General features: G+C 44.8%; 1 protein-coding gene across 2 annotated transcripts in view; it reads right to left on the minus strand.

Annotated features, from left to right (window-relative positions):
- The window catches only part of LOC122813194 (fizzy-related protein homolog), an 806,647-nt gene that overhangs the window by 289,785 nt on the left and 504,080 nt on the right, over positions 1-12,782 (minus strand). For both annotated transcript variants that reach the window (XM_044085371.1, XM_044085370.1), the window contains one exon: positions 12,161-12,226. In XM_044085371.1, coding sequence (XP_043941306.1) covers positions 12,161-12,226 — 66 coding nt within the window. The remainder of the gene's footprint in view (positions 1-12,160; positions 12,227-12,782) is intronic.

Raw genomic sequence — 12,782 nt, forward strand, 5'->3', positions numbered from 1 at the left:
TGCCACATTCCTCACATTGCTTGAACACTGTGGTTCCTTTCCCTTTTTCTGTAGCTTTCAAAAAACAAGAAGGGGCACACGCACCACGCACACACACGAACTAATAGAAAAAATCCAGAGTACGTTTTTTTTTGAAGGTTGTACCAATAATTGTAGTTAGAAAATTACCCCAAAAAAGGGTAAAAAAAAGAAGGAAGGGAAGAAAGGATACCAATGATGGTATTGAAGAATTTACCAGAGGTAGAGGGAAGGGAGGGGCCTATACCAATGATGGTAAGAGAAACTACCCAACAAGGTAAAGGAAGAAGGAATATATATCTATACTCATACAAAAAAAAAAACAGCAATAACAATAATTACCAAGGAGAGGCAACAAAATAAAGAATTAGAGAATATATATATATATATATATATATATATATATATATATATATGAAGAAAAAGTGTAGCACTTAGCTGAGAGCATGGCTGACTCGTCCAATTTTCTACGCGCCAAATGAGATCTGAGGGGAAGGGAAGAGAGGCAGTATGGGTAGCCTTGGCTTGAGAGTTTCTGGCTGGCGCGAACTTGATATAATGGCCGAGTCCGTTCTGAGATTCGGAACCAAAACCCAACAGTCAAGAATGAATGAAGATTGACAACATCAGATAAAACATTTAGGCAAGAAGGAACCACCCCGCATCCCCCATGTGGGGTTGATTTCACCCACACATTTGCCCTTTTACTTTGATACTGTAGCACAACTGTCCATAAAGCAAAAACGTCTTAAAAGACAGAAAGTACAGTTCTGTAAGTAAACTTATCTTAACAGCACATGTTGAAATGATCACTGCTGAGGTACTCTTAGCTATATAGGTTATACTCTTTGAAGGATATCACAGCTGGCCAGCTTCCAATATTTCTTGGCACCTTCCAAGCACTCAGACCATTACTCAGCTTGAGTTAAAATGCCTAAAAAAATAGGTTTGAGCACCAAACCCTTCAGAGCCTTCAAAGCAACTGATGGAGACTAAGCCTTGACAGGACACAGCTAGGAGTAAAAATTATGGAGCAGGGAGAGAAGGAGCAGCTACTGCAGCAGTGACCATTCAAACATCTACTGTTATGGTACGTTTGCTAACACAACTGTACTATGTTCATAGTATTGATCACTGCTGCAGTAGCTGTAGCTATATGGGTAGATTACCCTAGCTTGCAACATCTGGGAGGTCGAAAGTGAAGGGTCCATGAACCCATGGAGAATGGTCTTAGCAAACCCTAATCTAAACTTATAGAAATAATCAAGCTTGTAATGCTTTGTAAAAGTATATACAGAAGACCAAGTTTCTGCTTCTGGAATACTTCTAGAATCCAACCCTTTCCAAAAAGATACAGAAGAAGCCAAGACCCTAGGACAATGAGCCTTGACCCTGCCTGGAATAGTTTTGTTGTGGTGAGAAAAGTTAATAGCTTGAAATAAGAAGTTATGTACTCACCATAACGTTCCATCTGAGTAGTTGTACTTCATTTGTCTTCAACCTGTGGGATACGGATCCGTATCGAATCCGAGCCGGCAAATATTATTAGCATCAGCTCCGAGCTCCAGACTCCTCCCCTTACCCATAATACACCTTCACTGCCTTCCATCCCCAGATCGAGTTTGCTGAACTTATACTTAGAATCTGACCTGATAACATACTTATGACTTATACTGCAGCCCGTAGGCTGAACATGCTCCAAGGTCTGGGGGAAGGAGGGAGGGATGGTTGAAGACAAATGAAGTACAACTACTCAGATGGAACGTTATGGTGAGTACATAACTTCTTTACCTGAAGTAGTTTACTTCATTTGGTCTTCAACCTGTGGGACAGAGTCCCCAGCTACTAAACTCCTGGGAGGCCCTCATGGAAGGATATTCCGGAGCTCCGAGAAGCCAAAGGATGCTCTCTTTCTAGAAGTCGAATCCAATTTGTAATGAGAAATAAACGTATGAGATGAAGACCACGTAGCTGCAGAGCAAATGTCATCCAAAGACACCTTAGACCAGAAAGCTGCAGACGTAGCCATGGACCTAGTGGAATGAGCTTTAACCTGACCTGGAGGAGACATGCCTTTGTCCTTATAGACCTGCAGGCTGCATGAAGAAATCCATCTAGCTATAGTGACTTTGGAAACAGGTTTGCTCAAAAAGGGTCTATAGAACAAAACAAACAATTGATCATATTTACGAACATTTTTTGTCCTGTGTAAATAGAATCATAACTGTCTATGAACATCCAACATGTCTAGCTTATATTGCATCCTGTTGGTAAAATTGGGAAAGAACAGAGGCAAATTTATAGTCTGATTGATACTGACTGGTGATGCCACCTTAGGAAGAAAATAAGGGTTGGTTCAAAGTGAAACTCTATCTTTATGAAAAATCACGTACGGAAATTTGATGGATAAGGCCTGTAATTCCGAAACCCTTCTAGCAGCGGTAATAGCGACCAGAAAAACTGTTTTCCACAATAGAAATTTTAGATCTGCATTTGCGGCAGGCTAGAAAGGTGGGGCGACCAGAGCTTGGCAAAGCATAGTAAGGTCCCAAGGGGGGACAGGATCTTTGACCGGGGGACATAGCAAAAAAGTGCCTTTAATAAAGCCTTTACACAGTCTAGAAGATGCCAAGGATGCAGAATTCTCGCCCACATGAAAATGAGAAATGGCAGCCAAGTGAACTTTGACAGTAGAAGAACTAGCTCCATGCTGGAAAATATCAGCTAGGAAATCAAGAATAGCGGAAATAGGAGCCATGAAAGGATCTAAATTCCTCTGATAGGCCAAGAAAGAAAAAAGTTTCCACTTGCTGCGATAAACCTTTCTGGTTGAAGACTTGTGAGCAGCTACCAAAATAGACTTAACTGAGGAGGAAAGTCTGGGAGTCCTAGCAATCACGGGAACTGGAGCAGCCAAGCAGTGAGCTTCAGGCTGTCCAGGCTCAGATGAGGCACCCCCGATGGGTGTGAAATCAGATCCTGAATGGGATCTAGGATCCAAGGTGGAGCCAGAAAGTGAGACCAAAGGAAAAGAAACCATACCTGGCAAGGCCAGAATGGGGCAATGAAGATCACCTTGCTCCCCAGTCAACAAGCTTTCTACAGAAACCTCGGGATGAGAGGAACTGGCAGGTAAGCATACAGAAGACCGGGAGGCCAAGCATGAACTAAAGCGTCTCTGGGGGACTCCCCCGACAGGGGGTTCAGAGCGAAAAACCTGCTGCACTTCGCATTGGAAGGAGATGCGAAGAGATCGCAGCACGGTTGACCCCACTCACGGAAGATCTGTTCTGCTCAGAGACCACTCGTAAGGCATCAGAATGATCCGACTTAGCCAGTCCGCTAGAATGTTGGACCGTCCCGGAATGTGTGTTGCGATGAGAAAGCGACCGATGGAGATCGCCCATTCCCACACACTCATGGCCTCGAGACAAAGTGAGTAAGATCTGGCCCCTTCATGTTTGTTGATATACCAGACTACTGACATGTTGTCTGATTGAATGGCAATCATCCCCAGAGGAAGAAGGGCATGAAGGGCCTGCAACACTAGAAGGACCGTCCTCATCTCTAGGACACTGATATGCAAGCTGGTCTCTATGGGGGACCACAGGCCTTGGACTGTCCTGCCCGAACAATGCCCCCCCCCATCAGAGTTGGGAGGCATCCGTGGTCACTGTGGTTTGGGCCGGGGCTGGAACAAAAGGTCGTCCCTCCAAAATGTCCGGAGAACTCATCCACCATATGAGGGACGACCAACACACTTGACTTAGGTGGATAGGATAGGTTAGTGGTAATTCCAACAGGGACCACTGAACCGCTAGAATCCACTGAAGAATCCTCATGTGTAGCCAAGCACACGGAAGAAGAGTTATTTTCGCTGCCATCGAGCCTAGGGTCCTCAACACTGATTCCGCTGTCAGGAGGTGAGAACGGTAAATCAGGGAGACATGCATCCTGAGGTTTTGAACTCTCTCTGAGGTCAGGAACACTTTGCACTGGAGTGTGTCTATCCTGGCACCAATATAGTCTATTACCTGTACAGGCTCTAGCAGAGATTTCGACTAGTTGATTGTGATACCCAAGCTCAGGGCAAGTGTCAGAAAGTAATCACTGGTTTGGGAAAGTAGACGCCTAGTGGAGCAGTGAGGAGCCAATCGTCCAGGTACGGTTATACCTGAATCCCCTGAATCCTTAGGTGAGCTGCTACAACCGCCATCACTTTGGTAAACACCCTGGGGGCTGTGGTGAGGCCAAAGGGTAGGGCTCGAACTTGATAATGATTGGCCCCTAGCCAGAAGCAGAGGAACCTCCTGGAGCTTCTGTGCATTTTTATGTGATAGTAAGCATCCTGGAGATCTAACGAGCACATCCAGTCGTTCTCTTGCAGGTATGGCATGATGGACTGCAGTGTGACCATCCGGAACTTCTCCTTGGCAACTGACAGGTTCAGGGTAGAGAGGTCCAGAATGGGCCTCAAGTCCCCCATTTTCTTTGGCACCAAAAAATGCCTGGAGTAGAAGCCCGATCCAGACTGATTTGGGGGGACGGTTTCGATGACTCGTTTTCCTAGCAGTTTGGAAATTTCCTGTGCTGCTGCCTCCCGTTGCGTGGATGGAACATCTGGGAGGTGTTTGGGAGATATGGGGGAACCCATGAAGGGGATAGAATATCCTCTGGATATGATTTGAAGCACCCAGAGATCCATTGTAATGGACTCCCATGCTGCTGGGTGCAAGGACAATCGTCCCCTGACTGCCTCCAGAGTAGAGTAGCTGGGCAACCCCTTAGGGTTGCTGCCCAGGTCTGTCCGAGAATGGTTCTCGAGACTCAAAGATTTGCGGACCCCCTCGGCCTCTGGGCCGGCGTCCATTCTGTCCCCCTCTGCCTCTTGGGGAAGAAGAGCCCTGAGTGTCCCGGGAATACTGAGACTTCCGGAACCACATTTTCTTCTGCCCTCTCTGGTTCCAGGAAAAGGACCTTTGAGGGTTAGAGAAGCAAATCCCGGTGGCAGACAGTGTCCTCCTGTCCTTCGCACTCTGGACTAGTGTCTCCTTGACAGTCTTACCGAAAAGAGTTGAGCCGTCATAAGGGGCATTGGCAAAGGACACCTTAAAGGGTTCGGTAAATTGGCACAACCTGAGCCAGGCCTTAAGCCTCATGGACATGCTGGACCCAGTCGCCCTAGCCACTCCTTCCGTAGCATGGGAGAGGAGTCGCATGGACGTATTTGATACCACTTTCAGAGTGGCCATTTTAGTGGAGAATGAAGCCTTGTCCTTCTGCTACATGGACTTTGATGGAGACTCCTACAGCTCATTCACTAGATCGCATTGGAGTCTCGTGACATGGGCCAAGTAATTCAGCACCCTGATCAAAAAGGTAGCTGAAGCATACACCCGCTTCCCTAGGCGGTCCATCATCCGTGACTCTCGGTCAGGAGGGTGGACCGTGGAACTTTCCTGAGATAGTTCCCTCTTCGTGGCTGCTGCTACCACCATGGCGTCCACTGGGGAGCCCTTGTTCCAGGAAGGCCTGTCGATGGGGGGACTTAAAACCTTATCGGGGCACTTGGGTATCAGCTCCACGGTATTTGGTTCCTTCCACACCCGCGAGGTGATCAAATCCACTACAGGATTCGTGGGAGGGGACACCCAGGAAGTAGATGGGCTCATACCGAAAGCCTCCATAAACACAGACTCATCATAGGAGGGCTTGGGGGCAGACCAACCTCCCCGCTGGCGCAGGATCTCCATGATGTCTCCAAAGGAGACATCATTGGGAGGTGATCTTGGGGAGCCGCCACCCCCCATCATCTAAATCTGTGTCCTCGGTTAGGAACTCGGGGGAGTCCAAGTGCCTCCTCTTTCACGTATGCTTGCAAGGCACATCTCCAGCGGGGATCTCAGGGGAGCACTCGTAAGCCATATGTTCCTCTGGGGGAACCGTATGGGGCTCTTCGGGCATGGGCTGTCCCTCTGGTAAGACAATGGGGACCATAGACAGAGCCGAGGGGGTCTGGGCAGAGTCCGAGGGGGCAGTCAGTGGTCTCGATCCGATGGAGAGGAACCTTTCTACCACACTGAAAGCCGAAGGAGGGCAGGCCTCCTGGGAAGCTAATAAGGAGGCCGGTCTCCCCGGGTCCAACGTGAGAATCGGAGATGGACCTGAAGTGGACGGAGCTCTGAGGGAGGGAACGTGGCCCGACAATGTCAGAGCCAATGGAAAAGGTTCCACTCCCTCGGATCCAACACCCAGGCTCCGGCTCCGAGAGCAGCTCGGATCCGAACTGGTTGGATCCGAGATGCTTCAGGCAGCTGTCGGTGTCAAGGAAACAAGGACCATCGACGCCGACCCCCTTACCAAGGCCAACCTCGGATTCGACACCTCTGAAGCCAAAGGTCAGATCGAGGAAGGAGAAATGGGTTGAAAAAAAGGAAGCGAGCTTCCCCCCTCCAGAGGGAGGGGGCTGGCAAGACCCCCATCTGGATCTGTGTATGAATAAAGCACCTCATCATCTTATCCAGATCCATGTCCAATAAGGAGCGAGTCGACCATGACGAGGCCATGGACTCTGACCTGGCGGGTCGGGGAACCGAGGCGCGGGAGACTGGACGTGCCTCCTCTGGCTCCAGAGAGAACCTCAGAGACCAGAGCCGAGGGGAGTCATAGATCCATGTAGACTTGCTCGGGGAAGTGAAGTCCGGGGACCTCTTCCTCTTTTCCTTCATCTTCGACTCTCTCTCCCGCTCTCTACCTCTCCTCTGCTCCGCAACCACAGGCTTAGATACAGGAGTTTGAGTCCCAGCCTGGGAGGGAGAGGGGGCCAGAGGAAGAGAAGCAGGAGAGGCAGTCACAACAGCCACTGTGACTGAAGCCGAAGACGAGGAGGAGGATCAGTAGCAGGCAGAAGACCTTTGACGGCCAACTTGGCCTTTCTATCCTTTAACGCTCTGAGATTGAACCCCGCACAAATGGAGCAATCCATACTAAGGTGGGCCACACCTAAGCACAACACACACAGAGTGTGGGCATCTGCTGGGGAGAGCTTATGGCCACACTCTGTGCAGCGCTTAAAGATAATCTTTTCAGCCATTCTACAAGAAAAAGAAAAAAGACTTAAAAAAGACAGGCAAAAAACTTTCTTTTTTTATTCTATAGCACACACCCACTCGCCTATCTAAACAAACCTACACTCGACGCTAAAGCGATGGGAGGGGATAAAGGTTACCTACACTAACCTAAATAGGCTACAAGAAATGGAATTTTTCAAACTTAGAATAAGAATTCACCCACTGCTAGATGAAGCTCTGAAGACACAATGTATTACAAATCGCAGCAAACGAGATCTGGGGATGGAAGGCAGTGGAGGTGTATTATGGGTAAGGGGAGGAGTCTGGTGCTCGGACCTGATGCTAGTAATACTTGCCGGCTCGGATCCAATACAGATCCGTATCCCATAGGTTGAAGACCAAATAAAGTAAACTACTTCAGATTAGCCATTTTACAATAATTTGCTTTGACACAGGTTGTCCCTTCTTACCTTTACAAGAAAGGAGCAACTGATCCAAACATCTGAAATGATTCTGTTCTGTCAAGTTGTCTGTAGACATCCAAGGTATGGAGTATTCTTTCTCCCTCATTTTTTGGTTCAGGAAAGAAAACAAGAAGATGAATAGGTTGGCTTAAGGTAAACTCAGATACCACTGTAGGCATAAAAGAGGGATTAGTTCAAAAAGAAAACCTGTTATCTGTGGAAAATGAGACAGAGTTGACTCTCGATAAGACCTTGCAACTCAGATACTCGTGCAGAGGTCAGAGCAAACAGTAAAACAGTTGCCTGATGAGCTGATTCAACTGGAGCAAGTGTTAGCTTGGCTTGTCTAACATAAAAATATTAAGACCCCAAGAAGGAAAGTACAGTTGTGTCCCCTTACCATAATTGTTGATGTTTGACTACAATAATGTTGTAGTACTAATCCTTGGGATTTCCTGACATGCAGAAGTCTGCAACCGGCCTGATTGTCACAGTTTTAGCATCATCCCAAGCCAATGGACACTCAATGACCGAGGTCTGGATGTCAAGAAGGGTATCCACAGAGTTATCTTACCAAAAGGATACAAGACCTACACAACATATCCTACATGGACCAACTCAAAGTCCTGTTACTGTACTCAGTATCCTACAGACTACTAAGAGGTGACCTATGTCTGACATACAAGGCATCCTCCGACCCAATACTGATGGATTTACTGCACATCAGCAAGTCAAATGGCATCAGAAATACTCAGTCTAGGGATCTAAACCAGTTCTGCAACATTAACAGAATGGTTTGGAAGGACAGGTATATCTCAAAGAGGATACTATTGCTCTGCAACAAACCCCTCATCCACATAAAACAATGTTCATCCCTGTCCATATTCAAGCACAACCTGGATCTATGGATGGGAAACAAAAAATTTACCCCAGGACTGCCACGTGTACTGCTAATGGCAGAGGCAGTTCCTAAATGCTTTACTCCATGCATAAGTCCCCTCAATTTACCCATAGTATTATCTCACTTATTTTCATTAAGGGTAATATATAATCATCAACCTTGAGAATGGCAAGGCCAATCTATAACCAAAAGACAGATTGGCTAGGCTTAAAATTTGTATTTATTCATTTTATTTATTTATTTATTTAACATTTGTTTACCGGGAAAGTCCAAGTTGGAACGAAGGAGGCCTAGGCAGAAACGCTTCAGATGCATGAATTTGTAATGTGAGAGGAAACCAGAGTACCCGAAGGAAACCCACACGGATGCAGGGAGGACATGCAGACTCTGCACAGAAGGCACCCCATTCAAGAATCGAACAGCAGAACCTCTGGCTTTGAGGCGACAATGCAACTGCTGCACCACTGCACCATCAAAAATGGTCTGCAAGGGCAGCTAGCCTAGTACTTGTCTACGAAACTATGAGCAGTCAACATGCCTGTAACTGATGAGCAAAACATATACATATATACCTAGAAAAATAATGTTCAGGCAAGGAAGAGAACCCAGGAAGATCGAATAATATGAATACTTTAATGACAGTAAAAACATATATACCTCACTGGATCTTGTAAACATTTTGTGATATAACATGCCTGCCTTCTCATTAGTGGCATCTCAACTCAGTAAAATGGATTACAGGTAACTATAGCACTATCAGTATTCACACTGAGCCAAAATTGGGAGGCACCTCAACTATGTCAAAACTGATAAAAAGTAATTAGGATTTGGTCACTGTTCAAGGGTGAAAGATCTAAGCAAGGCTTCCTTTTTAGATATGCAAAATGATATGTTGGGTTTCACACCTCCCAACCTCTTAGAGCAAGAAATATGGACAAAGCCATAAATAAAAGTAGTACAAATGTTGAAAAATAGGGACAATTTTTAAATGTTGCTCTTACAAACTTAGAAAGTTAACAGAATAACAGGTTTTGCATTAGCATGAATTTTCTGAAGGGTATGAAGTCTGAAACTCAAATGTCTGTCACTATTTTCTAACTTCAGTGTTTAATGTTTTGCAATTAATTTGAGAGAAAACCACAATTTTATGGAAAATGGACCAAAAATATGAGGCAAAAATCTGGACATTCTGCGAAAATCTGTACAGCTGAGAGGTATGCTGGGATTACTGAATGCTCTAGCAATCATGGCGGGGAGGGGGTCATTTGCTTAGTGAGTAACATCTTAACAGCAAGGCAAAATTATGGCATTCAATCAGTGACTAAGGGCATAGTGGTCAAAGACAAGGATTCAGTGCCTGTCAGCCTGGGCTTAGATGCACAGCCTGCCGAAATGCTTTGCACCCAATGGACTTTAACTTTCTCTCCCCAGGAAAGAACAACTGCTGAAAAGGAAATTTTTCATCCCCATGTGGTTTTTAAAGCTATCATCAAATTATAAAAATAAAAGAATGCAATACAAATGCAGAAAATAAAAAAATCAGAAATGGAGGTAGTTTGTCTAAATACCAGAAGATTCAGCAATAAAATCAGTAACAAAGCATCTTTCTATGCTGAGAGGATGTTGTTATTTGTGTCATTCCTGAAACTTGGTTTGAAGATCATAAATTCCAAAGTATTCCTTTTATTGTTGGAAAACTGATGGGACAGCTAGTGGGACATCAATAACTGTAAATGAACATCTAAAAGCTGGACTCCAACAAAACAACTTGGGTTAGAAATTGCGCAAACAGTGCTTGGCTCTGTGGCACAGATGGATGAAGCCCTAGTGACAACCACTTGACCCATGTTTAAGTGGCGGCTCACGTGATGAAGAGTCAAGAGAGGAAGAATAGAACTGAGTTGATAATTTAGAGTAGTTAATTGTCAGCTTGCTCATTTGGGGGGGAGGGTGAAGTGGTAGCCAGCTGGATGCTGCGCCAGTGCAAGTGGAGGCTGACATCAAAGCCTCTGAATGAAGGGATGTCGGCTTGGTTTCCCAAGCTGGTGATTCTAGTTCTCAAGGTAAATGTTTTTAACATCCAGGCCTCAGGTACATAATAAGCTGGTTATGATCACAGACTCGATCATAATCATCTACGTCTACAATGGCATGAAAATTAGAGGCAGGTGAATCATCTCAATGACAATCCTACAACAGTGTAATTGAGTATTATGTATTCAATGGATCAGGACTGTAACAAAAAACTTCTGGAATAATCTGTGCACCTGTAAAGATGAAGATGGAGATGCAATGACTATAAGAAGCAATGACTGTAACAATGACAATGAAAATTATAAATATAAAATGCAATGAAGATGCCAGTGAAGATGATTACATGATTATGGTGACAACGAAGATGTGCTGACAAAGACGAAGATGATGATGATGATGATGATGATGAATACGATGATGACAATAATGGCACCAACAAGATGGAAATTATAATGAAGATGCAAAGAAGAAAATGGCAATGAAGATGATAATGAAGATGGTGAAGATGATGAAAAGGTGATAAAATGATGCAGTGAAGATTTGATGAAAATAATGAAGATAATGAACATGATGAAGATGAAAATATAATGAAGCTGAAGATGAACATGATGATTAAGATGTATTGAAACTGGAGATTTGATGAACAACTACTGAGGGATGGAAACTAGGTGTGGGCAACAAAATGACTGGTAGCAGCAACTGCAGCAGCACAAATGGCCATCTCAGTACTGTGCAGTCTGGAAGGAGTAGCTTACATAATAGCACAAGGGACTGGGAAGCAAAGTGTTGTTTTTTGTTTTTCCCTCTCTGATTAGATTCATTCATCTGGTCATCCCAGTGCTTCCATCCATCACTGAGTCTACCTATTCCTCCTCTTCTCCCCCAGACTTCTCTGAATGAACTGTGGTCACAGAGGAGCCTAACTACATTGGGGTGGGGGTACCGGCAACTGTTTCTTCTTCAAGGGGAGGAATTATGGCCTACCCTTATTTCCCTGCCCCCAGCCCTCCATTTAACATGTCATAGGATTACTCCCCTCATTGGACCATGCCTCCCCTAAAGGATAGCGTCTGACAAATGCCCTCCCCCTTGGATGGGCACCACACATACCATCCTGCCAGCAGTTCAGACACCCAAGCCGCTCATCGACCTCAGATCACCTGGCTCATAGTTAAAAATTTATTCCTCTACTACATGATGCTGAACCTGGGAAGCAAGGTATTGTTGATGTGTTTACAGTAGGTTGTTGCACAGGGAAGGAGCAAATGCAATGTGTCTTAGCAAAAAAGGTACAGGCAGCAAAGCTATACTCAGCTGCTTCATGTCTGGATTCATGTAACTCAAAGCACTAGTCAATCCTAATGAATTTAGCTTACTAATTGTTGACACAGAAATTTACAGTTGAATAAGTTTTGACATTGCCTGGTTTTATAAATGCAAAGGATCAACAGTTACAACTGCTTCAAATACTTAATGATGTTTGAAAAATGTCTGATATATATGGCTGTATCATAACATGTAACAAACTACAGTGAGTTTTCCAAATTTGTGACTACAATGAGTCATCCTAACATTATAATACTGCAGCAGACTATGGTAAACACAGTTTGATTCCAGAAGGCAAATTTAAAACCTCATGACTCAGTATCATGTCTTGAAAAAATCCAACTCACCCTTTCATTCCAGCAGACTGAGGTCACTGAATCTCCATCCACAGAAAGGTCACAAAGCCTTGTTACCTGCCAAAAAATACACATATACAGTCATACTGTTAAACGTGGCAGTGTTTTATCTCCATGTGCAAAATAAATTAACAGCTCCACGACCTCTTCTAAAACACTGACAAAAAAGGAAGAGTATATGTATAATTAGTAAAGATGGACATACAAACAGGACAGACAAGTTTTTAGGCCCTTGCTTGTTTGTCTAACATTATTGTTCAAAACTTCTTTCAGCTGTATTACTACAATGAAAAACTAAACAATGATTCATAACATGGTGTGGGAATCATAACTGTAGGCTATGTGATGTCCATGCCTACCAGCCCTCCCATATACAGTTGAGGTAATACAGTTTCTGTCAGTCGACAGGTTGCTAACACTCCACTCCAAGTCTGTAGAAACGTGCTGCAATTCATCAGCTACAACACAAACTCTAGTGTACAGATCACATCCAATGTTAGTAATGACTGCAGGATCCAAGGTATTCAAGAGGGATTCAAAGGAGGAGGACAAACGCAGAGGGCAGGTAGCACCACGTGTAACTGATGGGTTTAAATGCATAACAGATGAGAGC

This window comes from Protopterus annectens, chromosome 10.part0 (genome assembly GCF_019279795.1).
Source record: "Protopterus annectens isolate FY-2018-M chromosome 10.part0, PAN1.0, whole genome shotgun sequence".
NCBI classification, from domain to species: domain Eukaryota; kingdom Metazoa; phylum Chordata; order Ceratodontiformes; family Protopteridae; genus Protopterus; species Protopterus annectens.